The 12561-nt window shown below is 48.7% G+C and overlaps 1 protein-coding gene across 1 annotated transcript in view; it reads left to right on the top strand.

Annotated features, from left to right (window-relative positions):
• Nucleotides 1-9341: 9341 nt before the first annotated feature.
• LOC129147787 (kallikrein-7-like) overlaps nucleotides 9342-12561 on the top strand; it is a 4452-nt gene continuing 1232 nt past the window's right edge. The window contains exons 1-4 of the mRNA XM_054711145.1: nucleotides 9342-9414; nucleotides 9887-10040; nucleotides 10224-10453; nucleotides 11300-11454. Of these exons, the coding sequence (XP_054567120.1) occupies nucleotides 9342-9414; nucleotides 9887-10040; nucleotides 10224-10453; nucleotides 11300-11454 (612 nt within the window). The remainder of the gene's footprint in view (nucleotides 9415-9886; nucleotides 10041-10223; nucleotides 10454-11299; nucleotides 11455-12561) is intronic.

Here is a 12561-nt window from a genome sequence, read left to right as displayed (position 1 = left end):
CTGTGCTGATGCACTCGGCGGACTCTCCTCCACCTGCCAAGTGAGTCCCTTCATCCCCCGCCTGCCCTGGGTCCTGCTTCCTCTCAGCCTAGGCCTGTCTCCCCCTCCATCCAGTGTCCCAGGGCCTGATCCTGCTGCTGAGCCTTCCCTCACACCTTACCAGTCCCAATTTCCTGGCTCTCTCTCCTCAGTCCTCTGCCTGGGTCAGGGACTGGATTTCCCTTTTGCTTCAGGCTTCTATGTCCTTCAGAACACCACAGTAATGACCCAGTCTTTATGTAAAACTGAAATACCGCCCTAGCCCGTTTGGCTCAGTGGATCAAGCACAGGCCTGCGGACTGAAGGGTCCTAGGTTCTATCCCAGCCAAGGGCACATGCCCAGGATGCAGGCTCCATCCCCAGGAAGGGGGCATGCAGGAAGCAGTTGATCAATGATTCTCTCTTATTGACATTTCTATCTCTCTCTCTCCCTCTCCCTTCCTTTCTGAAATAAAGAAAAAATCACACACACACACACACACACACACACACACACACACACACAAAACTGGAATACCAGGTTCCTCATGGATATTTTTCATATTAAATTTGATTTTTAAAATATGCCTTAAAATGTTCGTTGCAATCACTGGCCTGTGCCTGAGGCTAATGTCCTGGGCTTGTATCTGTGTATCTGGTTCTAATTCTGAAGAAAGGATGAGCCCCTCCTCTTTGTCCCCCCTTCCTCATCTCTGTACCCTCCTCTCTGTCTCTCAGGACCGTCTCCCCTCATCTCTCCTCACACCTCATTTCTTTGTATTTTTAATATTTTTATTGATTGCAGAGAGGAAGGGGAGGGAGAGATAGAAACATCAATGAAGAAAGAGAATCATTGATTGGCTGCCTCCTGCACACCCCCTACTGGGGTTTGAGCCCATAACCCAGGCATGTGCCCTTGGCGGGTATCCAACCTGGGACCCTTCAGTCAGCAGGCCGATGCACTGTCCACTGAGCAAAACCGGCTAGGTCCTCCCACCTCATTTCATTTCCTGGTTTCCTCTGTCTTCTCTCTGTGTTGCGATCTCTCTCTCTCTCTCTCTCTCTCTCTCTCTCTCTCTCTCTCTCTCTCTCTCTCTCTCTCTCTCTCTCTCTTTTCCTCCCTCCCTCCCTTCCTCTCTCTCCTGCCTCTGTCAATTTTTATTTTCTCCATCTCTGCCTCATTCCCTACCCCCAATATTCTGCTTCTCTGTCTCCTTCATCCTTCCCTTTCTCTTCTCTCCATCCTTCTCTCTTTCTCTTTCATCCTTTGCCTATTTGTACTCCCACTACCTTTGCCCACATGTGCACTCTCAGCTTTCAGGGGTGGTGAAATGGTGTGTGTTAGGAAGAGAGGTGATGGGACAGGGTTGAATGTCCTAAAAATGGGGGGTTCCTCCTTGTCCCCCACTGAGGGCCTGATTCATAATTCTGCAAACTGTGCAGGGACACAGAGTCGCAACTCCGGACAGACCTGCACTTGGTTTAACGCACTCGCTTTTGTTAAACTTCATATATTTGAACCTGGTGGTCCATACTTTTATTTTGCACTAGATCCTGTAAATTAGGGCATTGGTCCCGCCTGGTTTCCAGAACTACCCTGTCCCCCATCCCTGAGTAAGGAAATGCATGGGATTCCCTGGAGGTAATGCTTCCTCTCCCAGGGGCTTGACAAATAAATGGGGCTCTGACACTCCCGAAGCCCCGCCTCCCTCCCTGTGATTGACTAGGGCTCAAGCCAATGTCTTCCGAAAGCCTGGCTGGTCCTCTCCTTGATAGCATTCATTCCTGCTCTGCCATTGGTCCGCAGAGACAATGAGTGTCTTCCCATTGGCCAGGATCAAGGCTTGATAAGCATGGGGTCTGTGGGACCTCATTGCTGGTTATTTTGAAATCAAAGCTAATCTGCTCTCTCCCCTGCAGGGTGACTCCGGGAGTCCACTGATTTTCGAAGGTTCCCTGCAAGGCCTCGTGTCTGGCGGATTTTACCCTTGTTCACTGCCCTTTGAGCCAGTGGTATACACCCGCATATGCATGTACCGCAAATGGATCTATGATACCATGAAAACCAATTCCTAATCTCTCCATGCTTTCATCCTCCATCCCTATGCCCTGAACTGGAACTTCCCAGGAATAAAGACATCCATGACTTTCAGCCACACTTGACTTTATCATTTTTTCAAAGTCATATGAAAATGTCAACAACATTCTAATAAAAAATTAAAATTTGCAAAATCCTATGAGCTAAATATAATACACAAAAAATGTCGGTGCTGGCGAAGATGCAGGGAGATCCGCAGTATTCTCCAGTAGAACTGTAAACGGCTACAATTTTTATGACAGAAGGTGAGGCAAGTTGAATCCAGAGTCTCATTCATCACCTTTGACCTAGTAATTCTGGTAAATCCGAAATGTGGGCAAGGTTTGAATTCATCACAACACTCTTTGTCATAGCAAAGCAGTGGAAGCGCTGCACGTGTCCCGAATTATTCAATGGTTTATGTCAGCAACAAATAGATGTACATCAGGAGACTCATGAAGCAGTTCAAGATAATAATTATGCAGAACTGTTGGTGTCGTATCAGAATGTGTATGCTATCTGATGTTAAATGGGGAAAAATAAGAAAAAAGTGTATGTGTGGGATCCTCACTGTGTCAAATGAAACACTCACAGAATAAAGAGCATCTACCCAACTGCCTGTGGACGGAGTCACGGATGCCTCCTTCCTTCGTTCCCCTTTCTGTGCAACCTGAAAAATTTGGGTGGGGACCTCTGAGGAGCCAAGAGTGGGACAAGGAGACCTTCACAGAGGGAGGTGGGAAAGGAAAATGTAACAGATTTTGAAATATCACCCTGCCTCCTGCTCCCCTTGATACAGTGGCGTGTTCCTCTACATGTTCCAGCCCTCAGTTTTCCCCATCCAGAGAGAGAGAGAGAGAGAGAGAGAGAGAGAGAGAGAGAGAGAGAAGAAGAAGAAGAAGAAGAAGAAGAAGAAGAAGAAGAAGAAGAAGAAGAAGAAGAAGAAGAAGGCGGGGGGGGGGGGGGAGGAAAGGAGAACAGAAAATCCTAGTCATGTCCTAACGCCTATATGATCGGTTAGTTAATCTTACCTCAAGTGAGACCTATTCATTGGTTTTGTGCATCTGGAATGAGAACAACTTTAATATATTTTATTGATTTTTTTACAGAGAGGAAGGCAGAGGGAGAGAGCTAGAAACATCCATGAGAGAGAAACATCAATCAGCTGCCTCCTGCACATCCCCCACTGAGGATGTGCCCACAACCAAAATACATGCCCTTGACCTGAATCAAACCCGGGACCCTTGAGTCCTCAGGCCTATGCTCTATCCACTGAGTCAAACCGGTCAGGGCAAGAACAACTTTAAACATCAGATGATCTTCTCTCCAGAGCTGCAGGGACAAAAACCCTGGTACTGAGAGGAGAGGACCCCATCACTCCTGATGGTTATCTTTTACCCGAATACCTGGTAAATGATTTATGTGAGACGTTATACATCCTGCATGGCCTGTAAGAGAAACACGAATCTCTCCATTGCTCATTGTATCCAATCCTAGATAGTTCCGCGCTTTATTTTTTAAAATTTCAACAAGAGGACTATCTCCTTGAAAAGAATTACACCTACAGAATCCTGTAAAGGAGCTGAGAGGCATGGCCAGGCATGTCCAGCCAGTTAGTGCAAGTACCATGTTGTGTTATTTTTTTTTTAATTTTTTAGATTGAATATTGATTTTGGGGTGGCATGCTGGAGAGAGGGGACGTTGATGGAGCTTCATGAAGACAGGTGTGTGGAGAGCGGCTTCAGTGTTTGGACAGATTCAAGCCTAAGACTAATGAGAGGGCACAGTCCCCTCATGGCCACGTGCAAGTCCCAGCTTGGAGGGCAGAGCCCTCCCAGCACAATGATAGCCAACAGCTGTAGTTGTAAGCTTAAACCTATGGTGCCAACACGAGGCCCCACCTGCCTGTGTGATATAGGCTAGAAGTAAACAAAGCTTGATCAGGTGCATGTAATTATGTAATTGAATAGGGTCAAAACCCACCAGAATGTTGTAAACATCTTGACCACGCCCTTACTTTGCCTTGTGGCATCTGGCTGTAAAATAAAGACACGGCTTGTAGTCCTTGGCGCTGTCGCTAGCTCTCTGTCAGGGAGACTCTCCATCAGAGAGGACAGCGTCCCACCATGACCCAGCTTTCATTCTCTTGTCTGTCTTTTCTTAATCCTTCACCACCCCCACTCAGGTTCACCTTTGGCCATGCTGGCGAGGCACACGGGTGTCCCAAAACTCAGGTATTTTCTAAATTGTCACTGATGGAGAGAAAGGATGAGTCCAGGGGACAGGACACTTGTGTCTGAGGGAAGAGGGGTCTGGAGGCTTGAACTCTTGGGTCTGAGGGATGTGTGGGATCGGGGCCAGAACTTCTTGTCTGAGAGGAGTGTCTTGGGGACCAGTGTCCTGGGTTGAGTGAGGAGAGGGCTGCGGGCTTTGACTCTTAGGTTTCCATTAGGAAGGGACTGTAGGGTTTACAATTTTGTGTCTGAGAAAGAAAGGATGGAAGTTCAGAATTTGGGGGTCGGGAGAGAAGGTTATTGGGTTCCAGGACTCTAGGTCTGAGATATGAGTGGCCTTGGGGTTTGAACTCCTGAGTCTGAGAGAGAAAGAAAAAAAATGGTCTGGGTACCAAACCTCCCAGATCTGAAGGAGGGGGCTGGGGGCCTGGATTCCTCGGTCTGAGGGAGGAAGGGGCTGGGTGCCTCGACTCCTAGGTCTGAGGGAGGAGGGATTGGGATCCTGGACTACAGAACTTAGTGAGACTCCGGGTCTTGGTTTTCTCTCCGCAGAATATAGGTGTCTTCAAAATTTCAATATGTGGGTGCTTAGTTGGGGGATAAAGGAGACTCTAATAAGAGGTCAGATGTGAAGAGGAAAGATCATGTTGACCAGAAAAGACTTGTGGGAGAAAATCTAGAAAGACGGGTGGGAGGGGTGAGTCTTTGGGGAGAAAATCCCTCAGTCAGCAGGGTCTGCAGTGTGGTTGCCCAGGGATCCCAGGAGACCAGGGATCTGAAGACCTTGCCAGGCTCTGAGGTACAGAGGATTCCCCATTCCTGCCTCTCTGCCCTCCTCACAAGGCCCCTTCCCCCATTTCTGTGAGAACAGGGGCCCACTTAACCGAATTTCCACCACCATTGTTCTCTCTTATTCCAGATGCTGGGTGCTCACTTGTGTCAGGACATCGCTGTACTCCAGTGCCCTGTCTACATACCAACACTGACCTTTCTGAAAACCTGCTCCCTCTCTCCTAGTTTGTCACCTGTGACAAGCTCAGAACCACTTTCACATCCCTTTGGACACGGGTGAAGTAGGCATATCTTTCTCTCTCTCTCTCTCTCTCTCTCTCTCTCTCTCTCTCTCTCTCTCTCTAATTTTATGGGTGGGGAAAACTGATGGCTAGGAAATGGACAGAAACATGCCACTGTATCAGAGGGGCCAGGAGGCAGAGTTAGGGTTCAAAATCAGTTACATTTTCCCTTCCCAGTTCCCTCTGTGAAGGTCTCCTCTCCCCACCCTTGGCTCCTCAGAGGTCCCCACCTGTATTTTTCAGGTGGTAGAAGTGCACAGGCACAGAACAGGGAACGGAAAGAAGGAGGCACCCACGACTCCATCCACAGGCAGTCTGGTACTTGTTCCTTGAGATTGTTCTGTCATACATAGTAAGGTTCACTGCCCTAGCTGGTTTGGCTCAGTGGAGAGAGCTTCTGCCTGTGGACTGAATGGTCCCAGGTTCAACTCCAGTCAAGAGCAAATACCTGGGTTGCAGGCTTGATCCCCAGTAGAGGGCCTGCAGGAGGCAGCTAATCAATGATTCAATCTCATCATTGATGTTTCTATCTCTTTCCCTCTCCCTTCCTCTCTGAAATCAATAAAAATATATTTTAAAAAATAAAGTTCACTGTATCCAGCCCCACCCCCCTTCCAAAAGCTGTTGTGAAGATTAAATGAGATGTGAGCATATAATATAACTTCTGGCATATAAAGTTGCCAGATAAATGTTTTTCCCCTCAATTCTATAGCTCACAGGCTAAAAAGAAAGGTAAATTCACTTTCAGCCATTAATTTGACATTTACTTATGAGGATCTGACAGACTCCAAGTGCTGTACTGTATGAGTCCCTATCTTTATGCAGTCGCATGCTATGTGGGAGAAATAGACAATAAACAAATGCACATAAAACAAAACATGATATAGAGTTAAGTGCTATAATGAAATATCGGGGATGGTAACAAGAGCTGCCACTAGAGATAGGGTAAGGTTTGTTGGTTAATTTGGATTCCACATGGAGATTCAGCTTAGAATTAGATTTGGAATTGATGGTTTGGGATCAAATTCCAGACTTGCAATGAATTCTGAACATGACGTCAAGGTCTTACGAAAAAAGACTTTGGCAATGGGAGCAACAACAACACAGAAACTTTAAACCAGAAAGGAAACCCGCAGATGACAGGAGATGAAGGGACTCCACTGAGCATTAATTCACCAGCTCAGCAACCTCATTAAAGACACTGACTATCACCATCACTTTCTCTCCATTTGTCCATCCACAGAGCTATGGCCCTATCCCCTTCCACTTCCCTCCCCAGTTCCAGGAGGGCTGCCTCACTTCCAGAATTTACACCCAGAAGGGACACTAACAGAGTCAAGGTGAACTCTTCTCTTGTCTCACTTTGGAAAGAAGAGAGCAGTTCCCTGAAGTAGCCCAGTTGGCTTCCCCTCACTCCTCATTGGTCAACATTGTATCACATGTTTATTTATAAACCAGTCCCTGGGCAGCAGAAATGGGCCCCCGTGCTTGGTGCAGTAAAGCTCAGTTGCAGTCACAATGAGCATAGCAAGTCTCCAAACTAAATCAAGGTTCTGACAAATGGCAGAAGGAGTGCATGTTGGGTAGGCAACAACAATGTCCATGATGGTCAACTTGTGGGACTAAGACAGAATTGGATTAAAGATCTGAATTGAGATAACAAGTGGACTCACACTAAGGCATGAAACATATTTTGGTGTCTGAGTTAGAAGTGAGGGTCAATTTCACGATTAGGAATCAGCTGTCTAGTAGTCATCTGACAATGGTTCCTGTGTTACTCAATGCAAATGCCAAAGTCCTATCTCGGTCCTCAATCCCTGTGTCTTCCAAATCCTGTGAGGTCTCTGAAACCATCGCCCACCCTTCTCCCTCTGATTCATTCAGCTCCAATAAAAAAGGCTTCCTTGCTAGAACATTCTAGATCCCCCTCCTCTTCTCACCTGCCCGTCACTCTGCCTAGGACTCACTGATCCCAAGAAGTAGCTACATGAATGCATCTACCACCTGCTATAAGATTGTATCCAAATGTCCTCTTCACCTGGGGTCTTTCCAACCCCCTTTCCCAATATTAAACTGCAGGGGTTCTGAGATCAAAGGGAACAAATAATTCCCTAGTCCTCCTCTGGTCTTATTGTTCTCCATAGCACTTCCTGCCACATAAAAATACCAGAAATGTGAAGTTCTGCCTCTTTACTCAAGGTCTCCACCCACTGGAATGAGGGGCTTTATGATGGAATTTTGCTGTTTTGTGGATACTGTGCCCTCAGAGGCCAGAACCGATTCTGGATCAGAGTAAATGCTCAGTAGATACTTCATGAATGAATACAATGAACAAAGATTAAAATACAAAGAAATTCATGCCACCCTCATTATAATGAAAGCGATTTAATGGCACTTCAATGTGGAAGAGTCACTAAGTCAAAAAAAAAGCTATAGTGTAGAACATTATACAATAGAATAAAGGAAGGAGTAAGCATTCTAAGAGAAACAATTGTCCAAGACTTTTAAAATTCATTCTTAAAATTAAAAAAAAAATTTTGTCTATTAGTTAATTCTCAACTGAGGATATTTTTCCATGGATTTTTAGGGAGAGTAAAGAGAGAGGGAAAGACAGAGAGAAACAAGGATGTGAGAGAGACACATCGATTGGTTGCCTCTTCCATGAGCGGATCAGGGGCAGGGCCGGGGAGGAGCCTGCAACCAAGGTACATGCCCTAGACCAGAATCAAACTCGGGACACTTTGGTCTGCAGGCCAACGCTCTATCCACTGAGCAAAACCAGCTAGGGCTGTTCTAGACATTTTATCAAGTAAATAAAATGTCCCATTAGATAATGTTCAGACATTTTTGTTAGCTATACATACTATGTATAGAAGTCAAAGTATAATAAGTGAAAAACAGTACATATTTAGTAGGTAGAGTGAGTAAAGCCTTCTCTTTAGATTCATAGCCCAATATTAGGGTCGGGTTCAGGCCCAAAGACACGTCTGGCATTCAGCCTGACAAGTTCCCACAAGCTGCTCAGAGTTACGGTGTAAGTTCCAGGCCACCCTCAAGAGGGGCAGAGGGCAAGAAAATTGGCCACAGTGGAGGACCCAGGGCACAGTCCATCCTGAGCCATGCGGGTAGGTCCTTGACTCCTGGTCCTGCCCCTCAGCGCCAGTACAAGGTCACACCGTTCATAGCTGCCACCAGGGATGGTGGAGCTGGAACGTTCTAGTGCCAAGCCCCTGACCTGGCCTCAGGAATGAGGGTAGAGGTAGAGTGCGGGCATGTGGCTTATGCTGCCTCTGAGGTTCCAGATAAGAGCAAATGCAGGTAAGGTAACCCCAGAGCTGGGTTCGCCTAAACTCCGGGACCCTGAGAATTGGAGTGGGGCTGGTGTGCTATAAGAGGGCCACTCTGCACACGGCTGGACACAGTTGAAGTTCAACCCAGTCTGAAGACCACACCAGATCAGACCCACTGCAGGTGAGAAGAAATTCGATTTGGGTTGGGGCAGGTGTGTCTGCATGGACAGCCGACTCTTGCTCTTGAGGGCAGGGCAGTAGACGGCCAAAATCAGGTTGTGAAAAGGAGGGGCTGGAAGGTTCGGGTTTTGGGTCTTTTACCTAAAAGGAACTTGGGACATAGAATTATAAATGGGGAAGAACAGAAAGGCTTTCGATTATAAATGGGGAGGGAGAGGAAGTCCAATCCCTAGGTGCATCTGCATGGAAGGGTGTCTCTGGCCTGGACTTCTGAGTCTGAGGGAGGAGGTAGGTGAAGCCTTGCGCTCCTGGGTCTGATGGAGGAGGGGAATGCAGACTGGGGCTCCTGGGTCTGAGTGAAGAGAAGGGACCTGGAGACCAGGAGTCCTGCCCCTGAACTCTCTGTCTTTCCAGCCCCAGCAGAAGAGGCCCTTCCTCTGTGGCAGCCACAGAGGCTCACACAGGACACATGGCAGGTCCCCTTCTCCCAACCCTGCTGCTCCTACTGCTGTCCTTAGCACCGGGATCTGCTGGACAAGAGGGTAAGGACCAGCATGGCAGTCCTGACCTTACCCCTGGGCCTCACAGTCTCCCCACCTCCCCTCTCCAGCGCCCTCTTTCTCCAAGGAGCCCCTGAGTCAGAACCCTCACCTGCAGCAGCCTCCTCCCATGGAGACTCGACCCCTGGGCTGTGGCCCCTTCCTTCCTGCTCCCTCCTGACTCCTGGGCTCTGGGTGCCCTCCAGGCTGCTTCCCGCCCTCCGTGTCTCTCTCATCAGATGCTGGGGTGGCCTCCAGACCAGCTGCTGCCCTGGGTTTTTGAATAGGCTCCCTCCATCTCTCTCCATCTCCGTCTGCAGCTGTCTCTGCCCTGTGCTCCGTGCCTGCCTCTGCCCTTCTCCACGCCTCTCTGTCTGTGTGTCTTTCTCCATCACTGTCTCTGGGAATTCATCTACTGTGGACTCAGCCCTCCCCTGATGCCTGCTACCCATGCTTTCTCCATGTCTCCATCCAGCACAAGGCAACGGGGAAAGGATTATTAATGGAGTTGTATGTCCAAGAGGCACCCATCCCTGGCAGGTGGCCCTGTATCACAACAATACCTTGCAGTGTTCAGGTGTGCTGATCAACAAGTGGTGGGTTCTCACCGTCGCCCACTGCCACCAGAGGTATGGGACAGGGGAGCCACCTCGACTCCATGACTCTCTGTGGGTCCTTTCTCTCTCTCTCTCTCTCTCTCTCTCTCTCTCTCTCTCTCTCTCTCTGTCTCAGCTTCTGTCCCTACTGTGGGTCTTTGTACCCCTCTCTCAATAACAGTGTCTCCCTCTGAATGTTGCTTTTTTTTTTTTAAGTGATTATATTGTGCAAATGGGCAGTGATCGTCTGGCTGGTGGGTGTGCCTGCAAGATAAGGGCTACAAAGTCATTCGTCCACCCCCAGTATAACAACGTCACCGATGATCATGACATCATGCTTGTGAAGCTGTGCAGAGAGGCCAGGCTCTCGTACAAGATAAAGACAATCAACCTACCGTCCAGCTGCAAAGACCCTGGGACAAGCTGTACTGTCTCTGGCTGGGGCAAGACAACCATGGATGCAAGTGAGGTTGCGTCTGTAAAACCAGTCACCAAGGTCCCAGCTCTCTTCTTCCTCAGGCCGCAGATACAGGAGACAGACGCAAGGTTCCAGACCCCCCAACACCTGCGTTCTCAGACCCAGGAAGCCAGACCACCAGGCCCTGCGCTGTCAGCCCCAGAAAGCCTGACCTTTAGACATACCTCCCCCAGTTCCATAATCCTTGGATCCCAGGCCTCCATCCCACAGACCCAGGAGTTTAGAATCCCAGTCACCACCTCACGCAGAGCCAAGTGTCCAGGCCCTCAGCCGCTTCCTCCCTCAGATCCAGGGGTCTTGGCCTTCAGATGCCTTCTCCCTCAGACAAAGGAGACCTGGTCCCCAGCCCCCTCTACCCAGGAGGTGTCCCTCAATGCCAGCTCCTCTTCCTTCCATTGGTAGAGCTGCCACTAGGGATGGTGGAGCTAGAACCTGCTGGGGCCAACCCGCTGACCTGGCCTCAGGAATGAGGGTGGAGGTAGAGTGCGGGCATATGGCTTTAGCTGCCTCCGGTGTTCCAGATAACAGCAAATGCAGGTAAGGTAACCCCAGAGCTGGTTTAGCCTGAACTCCAAGACCCTGAGAATGGAGTGGAGCAGGTGTATAAGGGGGCCACTCTGCGCAGTACGTTCAAACCCAGGAGTTCAGACACAAGTCCCTTCCTTCCAACGACTCGGGAGTCCACGAAATAGGGCCCTTTTCATAACCATCGTATTGGGTCACCCGGCTTCTCCTACTTCCTTGTCCAGGGTCCCCATTGTTTTTACGTCAGCACCCACAGGTCCACCGGACCAAGCCTCTGACTCCTCCCCCCCCCCAACTTCTCCAGATGCAACAAATCCATCAGAGCTCATGTGCTTGAATGTCTACATCATCTCCAACAAGCAATGCAAGGTGTTTTTTCCTACCATGTTGAAAAAGTACATGATCTGTGCTTCTGCCAACGACGGACTCTCCTCCTCCTGCAGCGTGAGTCCCTCCTCCTCCCCCATCTGCCCTGGGTCCTGCTTCCTCTCAGCCCCAGGCCTGTCTCCCCCTCCATCTACTGTCCCAGGGCCTGACCCTGGTGCTGAGCCTTCCCTCACACCTTACCAGTCCCACTTTCCTGGCTCTCTCTCCTAAGTTCTCTGCCCAGGTCATGGTGGGACCCGATGGGGGCCTGCGTGGCCTTGGGGGTGGGCACAAAACTGAAGGATAGAAACTGGGGGTGGGAAATGGGGCTGGGACTATGGGGCAGGGCAGTGAGGCATGGGCTACAAGCACAAGCTTTAAGGGCACACCAAAAGCTCAGTGACCAGGATAGATCGATCATATTCCAATGAAATATTTACAACCTAATCCATGATGAGCAAAACATCAGAATTTTCAACAAAAAGCAACCAGAATGGGCTGGATTTACCGTTTGCTTCGGGCTTCTGTGTGGTTCAGAACAGCACTGTAATGACCCAGTCTTTATCTGAAACTGGAATACCACACTAGCTGGTTTGGCTCAGTGGATTGAGCATAAGCCTGCGGACTGAAGGGTCCGAGGTTGAATTCCAGTCAAGGGCACATGCCCAGGATGCAGGCTCCATCCCCAGGAGGCGTGCAGGAGGCAGCTAATCAATGATTCTCTCTCATTGACGTTTCTATCTCTCTCTCTCCTCTCCCTTCCTCTCTGAAACAAAGAAAAAATCAAACACACACACACACACACACACACACACACACACACACACACACACACACACAGAAAACTGGAATACCAGGTTCCTCATGGATATTTTTCATATTAAATTTGATTTTTAAAATATGCCTTAAAATGTTCGTTGCAATCACTGGCCTATGCCTGAGGCTAATGTCCTGGGCTTGTATCTGTGTATCTGGTTCTAATTCTGAAGAAAGGATGAGCCCCTCCTCTTTGTCCCCCCTTCCTCATCTCTGTACCCTCCTCTCTGTCTCTCAGAACCGTCTCCCCTCATCTCTCCTCACACCTCATTTCTTTGTATATTTAATATTTTTATTGATTGTAGAGAAGAAGGGGGAGGGAGAGAAAGATAGAAACATCAATGATGGGACAGATTTATTGATTTGCTG

The sequence above is a fragment of the Eptesicus fuscus genome, chromosome 21, assembly GCF_027574615.1.
Source record: "Eptesicus fuscus isolate TK198812 chromosome 21, DD_ASM_mEF_20220401, whole genome shotgun sequence".
In the NCBI taxonomy this organism is placed as follows: Eukaryota; Metazoa; Chordata; class Mammalia; order Chiroptera; family Vespertilionidae; genus Eptesicus; species Eptesicus fuscus.
Note: the sequence above shows the minus strand (reverse complement) of the source record. Positions and strands in the feature narration are given on the sequence as shown.